The 10,321-nt window shown below is 47.9% G+C and overlaps 1 protein-coding gene across 1 annotated transcript in view; it reads left to right on the top strand.

The window, feature by feature from the left end:
- EIF4E2 (eukaryotic translation initiation factor 4E family member 2) overlaps positions 1–9,690 on the top strand; it is a gene marked incomplete at its 5' end in the record, with an annotated part of 18,849 nt that extends 9,159 nt beyond the window's left edge. Inside the window, one exon of the mRNA XM_010141613.1 lies at positions 9,205–9,690. Coding sequence (XP_010139915.1) covers positions 9,205–9,244 — 40 coding nt within the window. The remainder of the gene's footprint in view (positions 1–9,204) is intronic.
- Between the last annotated feature and the right edge of the window lie 631 nt (positions 9,691–10,321).

The raw sequence follows: 10,321 nt of genomic DNA, 5'->3' as shown, positions 1-10,321 counted from the left end.
TTCCCTACAGCAGTGTAACGTGCCATGCCTGCTGCCCTCTCTTCCCGCACAGCATCAAACTTTCATCTGTGCTGCTGACGTATGGTGCAAAATGAGCTTGTCCAAGAAAACAGGTGTTTGTGGAATCAAGTTTAGTAGCTCGGGTTACATGTGGGAGCAATTCTAAACAGGAGCGGACTGGCTTGTCTCCCACTCTTTCACTTGCCTTCCACTCTGTGGGTAGGAGGAATAGTCAGGAGTTGGTTCAATGGTCCTAGTGAGGTAGAACTAAGCAATTAACCTTCCACCATGTAGGGGATCAGGAGAGCTCTCTTTTCCATTGCCTCACTTGCGCTCCAGCAGTCTGATTGCAGTGCTGACCAGCATCTCCTCCTAATGGCACTGGTGTAAATTCAGAACAGTTTGTCAGTGGAGTTTCTGCGTAGTGGTGTGTGGACTGATTTCTTGTGCCTTTCTCGCCTGGTACGAGCAGGTACCAGTGGCAGAGAGGTGACGGTGCCTGTTTCATTGACAGAGAACGGGCCAGCCCCAGCTTTCAGTCTGAGTCTGCTTGGCCGTGCTTCATATCATTAAGGTTCTCTCACTAATGAAGAATCTCTTGTGTAACCAGTTCTATCCTCCATAAAGTCTGGCTCCTTTTCCTCACTCATCTATCAAGCCCTGTTGAAATACTGTCCGTCATGAATAAACTCCACTTATGCTGTGCATGTACCATGTGATTTATGACTCGGGAGGGCTTTCTAGCCAGCACTCTATATTCACACTCTGGCTGTGTTTTATGAAAGGCTCTAATGGAAGAGCCATGCTGTAGGCTTTGTCAGGGCTGCCTTTCTAGGGGGGCTTGTAGCATTTTTCATTTGTATGGGCTGCATCTCTCTGCTAGAGCTCTGCTCATGTGCAGGGTTTGATTGGCATTGATTGTGCTTCAGGGAAAGGAGCACGTTTAGCAAGAAAAGAACAGGCGTTTCTCAAAACCTTGACTTTTAGGTAGTGAATTGACCTGGATTAGCTTTTGACACACTGTAAATGAACGCTTCGGTAGAAATTACTAGCGTGCTCCTCACTGTGGAACCTGAGCCCCGTGTTTCAGGGTTTATATATTCCTTTTGTGATTATGCATTTCATATTAACTCATTTTTAGACACCATTTTTCATGAGTTGTCAGTGAGGCTGCAGCCCCCTTTGTTTCAGAAAGCGGTGGTGCTGCCAAGCTGCGTTTGAAAAGTATCTGTTGCTTCACAGCTATTCCAAGGAGCTATTCTGCATTCCATCCTTTCTGCGCTCAGTGGTGGGGCTTGTGCATTTAGCTAGATAAGCAGATCTTTCATTGCAATTTTCCTGTGTTTGTCCTTTCTCTTGCTTGCGATATTGACAAGCTGCCTAAATCCCAGTGAGTGGAAGGGTCAGCGTAGTCTGTATTAATTTCCAATCATGCTAGAAGAACTAGAACAATCTCTTGGACTGTGCTTAATTCCAGGGATTTATGGTATCTTAGATGTTATGGTGCTGAGCACCTGAAAAAAACATGTGAAATTTCGTGGGCTACCTTGTTTCAGTAGCCGGAGAGAAATCGCTTCTCTTTGTTCCCTCCGAAGTGCACTGAGGGGGCGCACTCGGACGTAGTGAACCACCTAATAGGTTCTGTTCATCAGCGTTGTTAACCTTGGAGGTGACACGGTCCTGCAGACAGTGGGTTATGGACAGTGGCACTCCCTGTGGCTTGGAATTAAAAAAAAAAGAGGAATGACCTCTTACTTTTGCTGCCTTAGGAAACGCACTGTGCTTTTTTTGAAAGGAGGCCACAGCCTGGTCATGTCTCATGGACCCACTGAAAATTTTCAGATATCTGTACCAAGTGAACCACAGGCAGAAGAGGGGTGGAGGGGAAGCGATAGGTGTAAAGTTTGATTTTTGAGTGCTACAGCGTGAAGCGCTTGGCAGTCTTGCATACACCTTTGCCCTGTCTGGGGTTAGCAGCCTTTCTTTTCTGCACTGGTAACGGTGTGGTCAGTGACTGTGTCCCGTGTGAAGAGCTCTTGCCTGCAGCACCATCCAGGAACCCCAGGCAAATTCGACAGCATTGCTTCATATGCTTCCTATGACCTGTGTCCGGTCAGCAGGCTGACGCTGAGCGGGCTGGTCTGGAAGTATTTTGATCACCACGTGACTTTATGGATCGTCATGTCAGCTCTAAAGCAAGGTTGCTTTTTCTGAAAACAAAGCTCCAGTTATTTGTAAGTGCCTGCTGCAGTGAGAGCTGAGCAGGGTTATAAAACTACCCTTTCTTTTCAAAGTCACCACTGATAACTAATGGGACGGCTTGAGTAAATGAGAAGAATACTTGATCTTAATAGGGCTGGCGCTGGGTTCATTTCACTGCAGGCAGCTGGAGGAAACAGCCTCAGACTGTATTTTAGCTAGGAAACAAGCAGATATCCTGTGGAGGGAGTAAGGGGGTGCACTGTAAGAGGACCGCAGGGGCAAGGTTCTCGGGACAAAAAGAAGTGAGGAATGACAAAAAGGTGAGGAATGAGTAAGAGAGATCCCTATGGAAGTGGCAGGTGTTGGGCAAGAAGATCAGCGCTTGTGAGACAGCTGGTGGTGGGGTGCTTGTGAGAAGTCCCCCTTGTTCCATCAAAGTTCAGCTAATTCTGTAACTCTGTTACATTTTTATAGCACTGGTTTCCGTTTGCTTCCTAATTTGCAAGACCTTAGGAGAACTCCTCAATGTTCCTGTCCTAGTTATGTCATATTTGGCTGTATCTTAAATGGTGTGGGCAGGGTTAACCTTGTCTAAAGTTAGCTAGTTTGCAAATGGGACCCGTACACACTGTCTGAAGCCTCTCAGCGGGAGGAGGTTGCCTTGGGTCTTGCCAGCTCTAGAGGGCTGCGTTGTTTCACCCTCGTTCCTTCAAGTCTGAGAGCAGCAACAAAAGCCACAGGAGAGCAGTGAGGTTCCGGCTCTGATTGCTGTCCTCTTCTCCCAAGTCTCTGCAATACTGATTTAATTCATTTATCACTCCATTCTCCAATTCCAGTAATATTTCCAGGTGCTGCAAGTCTAAGAGCACTTCTGTAGACCTGGGCATTGAAGTGATGGATTCATTGATTCACTCTCTGTCACTGCAGTGTGCTCTGTTTAGAAGCGTCCCTGACTTTGTAAAAGGCCGCCTTTCCTTGGTGGCCTGTCTCTTACCAGAGAAGTGACTGTATCCTGTTATTTTCATGTTTCTTTTCAAGGGGATCAGTTCTGATGTGTTCATTTCCAAGTCATGATGGCTTCCCTCTTTGCCTTTGCTACAGATACAGCCAGATATGTGAGGAAATTAGAGTATTAGAATATTGTAGATTTTTTTTTTTAAGGTATTAGTTTTCAAGCCTGCCACAAAGTTTTTGACCGGCTTTGTATGAATGTCAGACACTCTGAGAGAACATGGGGAGCACCCAGGAAGAGGCTGTCCAGCTCGGGACACCAGTGCCTGCAGGGTGTGGTGGGCGGTCATGCAGGCTGACGGGAGGGAGAGACCTTGGTGACGGGTGCGAGGGTAGCGTGCACTGTGAGCACTCTGTCTCCATTTTTAGCTGGGGAAGGAGATGGTGAGGGGGCAGGGCTGCACAGCGAAATGCTGAAGGGGAACTGCTAGGACTTAGCGATTGAGGGTGGTTGGAGAAAACAGCTAGTGCTGCTTGCACAATGGTGATTTGGAAAGTCCCTTGGTGCGGCTGTGGCTGCTCTTCCTCTTTTCGCTTCGATAGTGGCTTCCATTTTGCTATTTTTTCCCCAATTTACTTGTTGGGGATAAAGGGAGCCCTGCCTGGGTGGTGGGGGAGAAGGTGGGAGGCTTCACCAGTTGTGGGTCAGGAGTGAGTGTGGAAGGACAGCTCTGGCTGGCTTTATTTACCCTGCTAATGCTTCCATTTCCCAGCTGCTCGATGGGAATAACCTAAGTGTTGGGGATCAATTCACTGAGTATCTGATCGCTGCGCAGACAGTATAGCAATAAGGTACTAAAAATGTCTATACATAAAAATAACCTCTTAGACTCTCTGGCACTGTGCCTTTGGCACGTCACAGGTCATAAAGATTCTGCCAGATGAAATTAACTGGCAGCCTTGTTCGGTACAAAATGGAGAGCAGTTTGCTCTGCTAGCATAGCTTAGGTACGTTAGGGCAGACACAGCCTGGTGAATTTTTTCAGTCAAGTCAGCAGATAGTTGGAGTAATTAGTCCTATAATATGTATTGAGGGTCTTGGCTTAAAAGTTCTTGGCTGGAAGAGCTTTTTCTCTGTATGAGAAGGCCTTGGCAGCTGAAGGACTGAGTGCATGATGTTATTGGCGTGTTGGAACATGGAACTCCTTGGTTTGAGAAGGGTAATATATTATTGATTATGTTAACAATTAATCTCCCCTTGAGTCCCTTCTGCAGAGAAGTTAGGAGTGTGGGGAGAACTGTAGGAGAGGAAAGAGAAGATATGGTTATGGGCGATGCAGATGTGGTAGAAATACAAGGCATGGGAGGCTGGAGGGAAAACATGAAGGTAGACACTTTTTGGCAAGGTTGGAGATGTGCAAGGCTTTCCAAACTGTATTCAGCAGCTAGGAGAGCTTCGGATCCAGAGTTTTTCTTCCCCCTAACTTTCTTCTGGAGGGAGGCAGTTGTACCCAGTGTCTAATACCATGTGCTGACATGGGCAGTTTTTCTTTCTCTGAAAGATTTTTTTGGCCTTGAAGGAGGAGAGTCTGGGGAGACTTAGAGAGGGCAAGTTCCTGTTCAGGGGCTTCTGTGCTGCTGCTTGCTTAGAGTGAGCCACTTGTGGGTTTTAGCATACTGCTGCAGGTCAAGCGGAATGGCATATGTGACCTGGTGTACTAAAGCTGTGTTCTGAGTGCTGTCCTGTTGCTTCCACAGCACCCTTTGCTGCGTGACTCTCTCACGTTTCCTTTGGCTTCAGTGTCTCGTGTCTGAGAGTCAGCTGGAGATAGCGTGTAGCTTTGGAACTCCCATAGATGGATGTTAGTTGCTTGTCCAATCTAGTTAACACCAGGAGGATTTTGAGCTACCGTGGGTGGAGGGAGACTGAGGAGGAAACCTATCCAGCCACGGATAAGGATTCTCTCAGACCAGCTGATTGCCTTGGTAGCTCACAGAATCCTGTGCCTTGGGGGCAGATTTAGTTGCTTCTTGGAATTTTGGCAAAGCAGTTTGGAACGGGGAAGAACTGGAGTGTTTTGCCACTCACTGGGCTTGTACTGGTGGTGCTGAAGTCAGTGATATGTAGGATTTTACTTTCAGTGCTTTCAAAAGAGAGATTTGCTGTCCTGCGGTCTGGAAAGGCAGTGTCATAAATCCCACGCTGTACACCACAGTGACAAGCTCCTTGCTCGTGCTCCCTTTGTTGGGTTCCCAGCGAGTGTGGTGTATGGTCTGCAGAGCGCATGTGACAGACACTCTGCCAGGATGCTTTGTGTTTGTTTGGCCTGTGACTTTGCTGGTTAAGAGCATATGACATCTGAGCTGCTTTTGCAAATGCTGCTTGAGAGGTTGACTCTCTGAGGCTCAGGTGAGAGCTAGGCTGGTGGTCTGCTTTTGGCACAGGAGATGACTAATACAGGATTTCCATGTCTGGGCTCTCCTGTTGTGTTGCAGTGGCCTGATGAGACAGCATAGAAAAGATGTGAGGTAGCTGCTAAGTGCCAGCTACAAAATCCGGAGGGTGATCTGGGTTTATGACTGCCCTGGGTTCCCTTTAAGGTCCCCCCAGCTCTGTGGGACTCTCTGGGTTCAGTAAATGTTTTGGCCTGTGCTCTAGGCACCAGCACTATTTTGCTGGGCATGGAGAACTGTGAGGTTCTTTGATGTCTCTGATCCCAGAAGATAAGTCATGCTCCCACTAATCTCGGCATCTTTTCCCCGAGAAGGCTCTCAGTATGCTGCCTTCGTAAAACAGACAGCAATTTTTCAGTCTGCTAACTTCGTCCGTCAGTAACGTTCTCCACCAGGGAATGCGGCGTTAGTCCTGTCCCTCGAACTTATCTGAAAACATTTTCATTTCAAATAGCTGCAGTGTTTTTACTGGGTTGTCATTAGCAATGCAGGTTTACAATAGGAAATGAGGCTTTGTAATAGCAATTGGCTTCTGCCACCTGATTGAAGCATTTTGTAATAACTAAGCCATGTGGCATTAAAAGAAGCCCCTTTTGGGAGGATTACTACATACACAGGTATGTGGTGAAGCATGAGGCCAGTAACTGGCTGGGTTTAACCAGCCAAGGAACATGATAATCCTCCAGAAAGACGTAACATCGGCCATGTTATTAGCAATAGGAAATGGATATTCCACTTGTGACTGGGAAGGTCATACCTGTCTCTGGGTATTAATGTAGCTGTATCACCAGCAGCCAGCGGGAACGCTTCATGACTGTGTGGAACGTTAAAGCTGCCTCGCGCTGTCAGATGTTTGGCTGGGTTTAAGGATGCTTCTATCCACTAGGGCTATCAGAGGATATTGCCTTGCTCTCTGAAGACAAGTGCCTTTCAAACGCCATTGAATGTTTCTGCTCTCGTTAAAAGTTAAGAAGCCTTTGATCTGAAGTGCTGTTTTTTTATTTCATTTTTTTTTTTCCCTCTGGCTTGCCAGGGCCTGGGAGGAGTTTCATGGCCTGGTGAACAGCAGTGGCCGCTGATCGAACGCTCCCCCTCCCTCTGTCACACCCAGGGTAGGGCCCCATCTTTCTTCCTATGTGATTTCACGGCATACCTCTCAGCTTCCAACCCTCTTCCCGTGGGCTGGCATGTTCTCTTGTCTTATGGGCCTGGTGGCGGGCCCATTTGGCTCTTTCCCAAAGGTCAAAATTTCTTTTTTCCTTTTTTTTTTTTTTTTTTTTTTTTTTTTTTTTTTTTTTTTTTTTTTTTTTTGTGCACTCTTTTGCTGATGTGTCCTTCCTCTGTGCATGGCATGGTATCCCAGACCTGGTCCCAGGAGGCTGAGAGGTATGTCTTCAGCTTGGGTCTGTTGCCTAGGGCTGGCTGTAAGCGGATATGGAGTGGTAAATGAATGCTAAGCACATCAATGTAATGGACACTGAGAGAGGTGCCTGGAGCTTGGCGTATATGCCTTTGCTTTTGACAGTGGGCTGGAGCAGAATAAATTAGTCTGTCAGTAAAAGCTTGCTCGGGAAGGACTCACAGTAGCTACTGGATTTTGAAATAACGCTGTGGCTCACGAGCTGAAACCACTTGCCGCTTCTGGTAGTGGCAGCCAACCATATGGAGGGAAAATACCCCAGATGAGCTTAGGGCTGTTGTGAGCCTCACAGCTCAGATGGCTTTTGCCATTGAGTGCCCCCTTCCCTGATGGCAGGCCTGTTCCTTTCAAAGGGGTAGCGATGGGAGTTGTATTTGGTTATAGAGTGGGGTTGCTGCGTTGCCAAGAGCCAGAACAGAGAAGCCTGCTGGAAGGAAGTGTAACACTGTCCAGTTCCCATCCTGTGGTGGTATGTAGCTGCTCCAACATGGCCAAGCTCTGAGGGGCCACTGGGGATCCCAAAACCTCCCTTTCACAGCTTCGGGCAAGCAGTGTTCTCATAGCTTGTCCTAGGTGAAAATACTACCTGTCTTTCCTCACAGATTTGGCTTTTTGTGAGGATCAGTGTTCACAAAATGTTACACAGGCAACTAGTAGTGGTGTTATTGTTAGATGACATTCAGGTCACCTTCCGGAAGAGGAAACCAGCTCACTTCATGAAATACCAGTCTGAGCAGGCAGCAGATGTGCCAAGCGTATAGGAAACCAGTGTCAGAGTTGATTTATCTCTCAACTGTATTGGGTTACCTGCGCTGAGCAGGGAGAGTAGTGATGAGCGGAGGACCGGGGGCACCACAGTGAAGGCGAAAGAAGGGGAAATCTCTGAGAGAGAGTAACCAAAGTGTGCTGACCTCCTGAGGTGGATGGCACGGGTGAAAGGAAGTATGGAATTGAAAGCCAAACCATTGTTACAAATTAAATGAATCCGGTTAATATTAATCCAGTTAATAAATCCTGAACCACGTTCCCAAGAGGCAGCATAACCCGCTTTGCTGGCAGATGCAAAGGTGAACCCCAGTCCTGCAGACAGCCTCCAGCATGGTTTTTGCTGTCATGTCATAGAGTAACTTGTTTAACGCTCTAAAGAGTGGTTTTTACTTCCTCCAGCTCTCCAGCCCTTCTCCTGGAGGAGTTCCAGCATGCACTATGCTGTGATGTTCCAGCTCTAAGCAGCACCCAACGCTCAAGGGTTCAAGCAGGATTTTATAGTCCTGCAGAGCACCTTGCCTCTGAAACTGCTGTCTTTGCTCTTCAGCCTAGCTCTGCCAGTTCAGCGTGATACGTGCTGGGGCACCCCTACATGTTTGGTTTGGGCAACTTACTGCCCTGTCCCTGTTACAGGAAGAGCTGCCAAACCTATCCTCTCAAAATAATTGTAATTGCGTTTATTTCCATTGAGATTGGAGAAACACACCTTTCTATTAATGTCTAAATATGTTTTGCCCGTTGCTGCTGCTCACAGGCTGGCAGTAACCATTAACTCAGGTTTCTGTAACCTGCCCCATCATCAGTTACTGCCACGTGCCGCAAGCGAAGGTTGTGGACCAGTGGCCCCTTCTTTCATCATTAGTCCCTCCGACTCGTGTGGCTGTACTCATGTGAGTAAAAGCTGCTGAAGAAACCCTTCTATTTCAACTTGAGGGCAACGTCCTTTTCAGATTAGATATTCTTTAAGGTAGGAGAGACCAGAGAGCTAAACTTGTTGACAGCATGACAAAAGAAGCCTAAACAGAGGGACAGAGGCAGGAGGAGGCTGGACTGATGGTGTATTTGTGTTCCAAGCAGAATCCCTGAGGACAGATGTTTGGGAAGAAAGAGATCTTGCAAGCTGGTTAAACCCCAGAATCTATCAGGGAGGTTCCCAGAGTCTGTCATATGCTCTGCTCACAGGAGATGACACTTCTTCCCGATGAATGGGGGTGAACCAGGTCCTCCCCATGTTCCGCAGCAGCAGTTGACTTATGTGAAAAGTCTCTAGTTAGAAAGCAGATCTGCTAAGGAGGTTTAACGAGCATTGGTTGGAGTGACAGACTGGTAGCCATGGTGGGTGGAACGAGGGGGTGCTATGATCTGGTGGAATGCACACCTTTAACCTCCTTCTTCACTCTGTTTTCCAGGGATAATTCAAGCTTTCGAAACACAAAAATCACGTTGTGAGAACAAGAGATGGCACTAAGCTCCTCTCTCCGTGTCGAAAGCACTGAGAGGGCTCCACCAGTGCCCTCCGACCTCTGAAGGGACTCATGGGCCGCTCTCTCGCACTCCTCCGTGGAGGAAGGATCCATCTGAAGCCCTCCAGCAGCGGTGACAATAGAGGCTGATTTTGTCATACACAAACTTTTTTTTAGCAGTGGGGCGGGAGGCCAACCTTTCAATTAGCAGCGTGCCCTTGGGGCCGCATCTTGCAGCACTTTCCTCTCTTTCTCTACATGGCATGCAGGATCTCTGGGATTCTGCCTCAATGTCAAAGCCTTTTGCTGAGAGATACCAGTATTATAAATCTCTCTGCAGCTGGGAGGAGCTTCCCAGTTGAGAGTCAGCCCTGTGGTTTTCAAATGCCCCCTTTCAGCTCTGCCAATAAATTATTGGGTCTCTTTGTTTCTTTCAGTCTCTTTTTTGTTTTGTTTTGTTTTTTGGCTCTGTCTAAAAATTGGAGTGATGGTATTTCTTGAGGCTGGTAAGGCCCTAGGCCTGCTTCTGTCAGCTCCATAAAGTGTCTTCTCCTGAGCTGCCCACCTTCGTGAAGCAATAGAGCACCCCAAGTGCCAGTGGTGACCAAACCTTGCTGTATTTGTGGAGTTACGTGGGCAGAGGGTTGAGAGATGTAACATCTTCTTAAAAAATAAGATGCTTGCTTTGTCTTTGCCCCTTCTTCTTACCCCGTGGTTAGCAGCGTCTCGCACCCAGCTCTGGTGAGGGAGAGGGGTGCAAGCTTCCCTTAAACCAGGACAAAGAGACATTTGGAGTCACTTAGTTGCCCTGACTCTGTCTCAGGGTGAGCCAGCAGTGCTGCCCTGTGTTGGATCGAAGGAAGGGCTGAATGCAGGGCCATGCATGCTGCTGGGGTGTGCAGAGCATCGTGTGACTCCAGCCAAGCCTCTCGGAAACTGGACCCCCAGGGGCTGTAGCAGAAGAGGGTGATGGCCCAGGCAGCTGCTTACAGCTGCATGAAAGCTGTGACCAGAAAAGGGGCCGCAGGTGACCCCCTGTCCCCTGTCCTCTGGGGTCAGGCTA

This window comes from Buceros rhinoceros, unplaced genomic scaffold, assembly GCF_000710305.1.
Source record: "Buceros rhinoceros silvestris isolate BGI_N320 unplaced genomic scaffold, ASM71030v1 scaffold25208, whole genome shotgun sequence".
Taxonomy (NCBI): domain Eukaryota; kingdom Metazoa; phylum Chordata; class Aves; order Bucerotiformes; family Bucerotidae; genus Buceros; species Buceros rhinoceros.
This window is presented reverse-complemented; position numbering and strand designations above follow the sequence as displayed.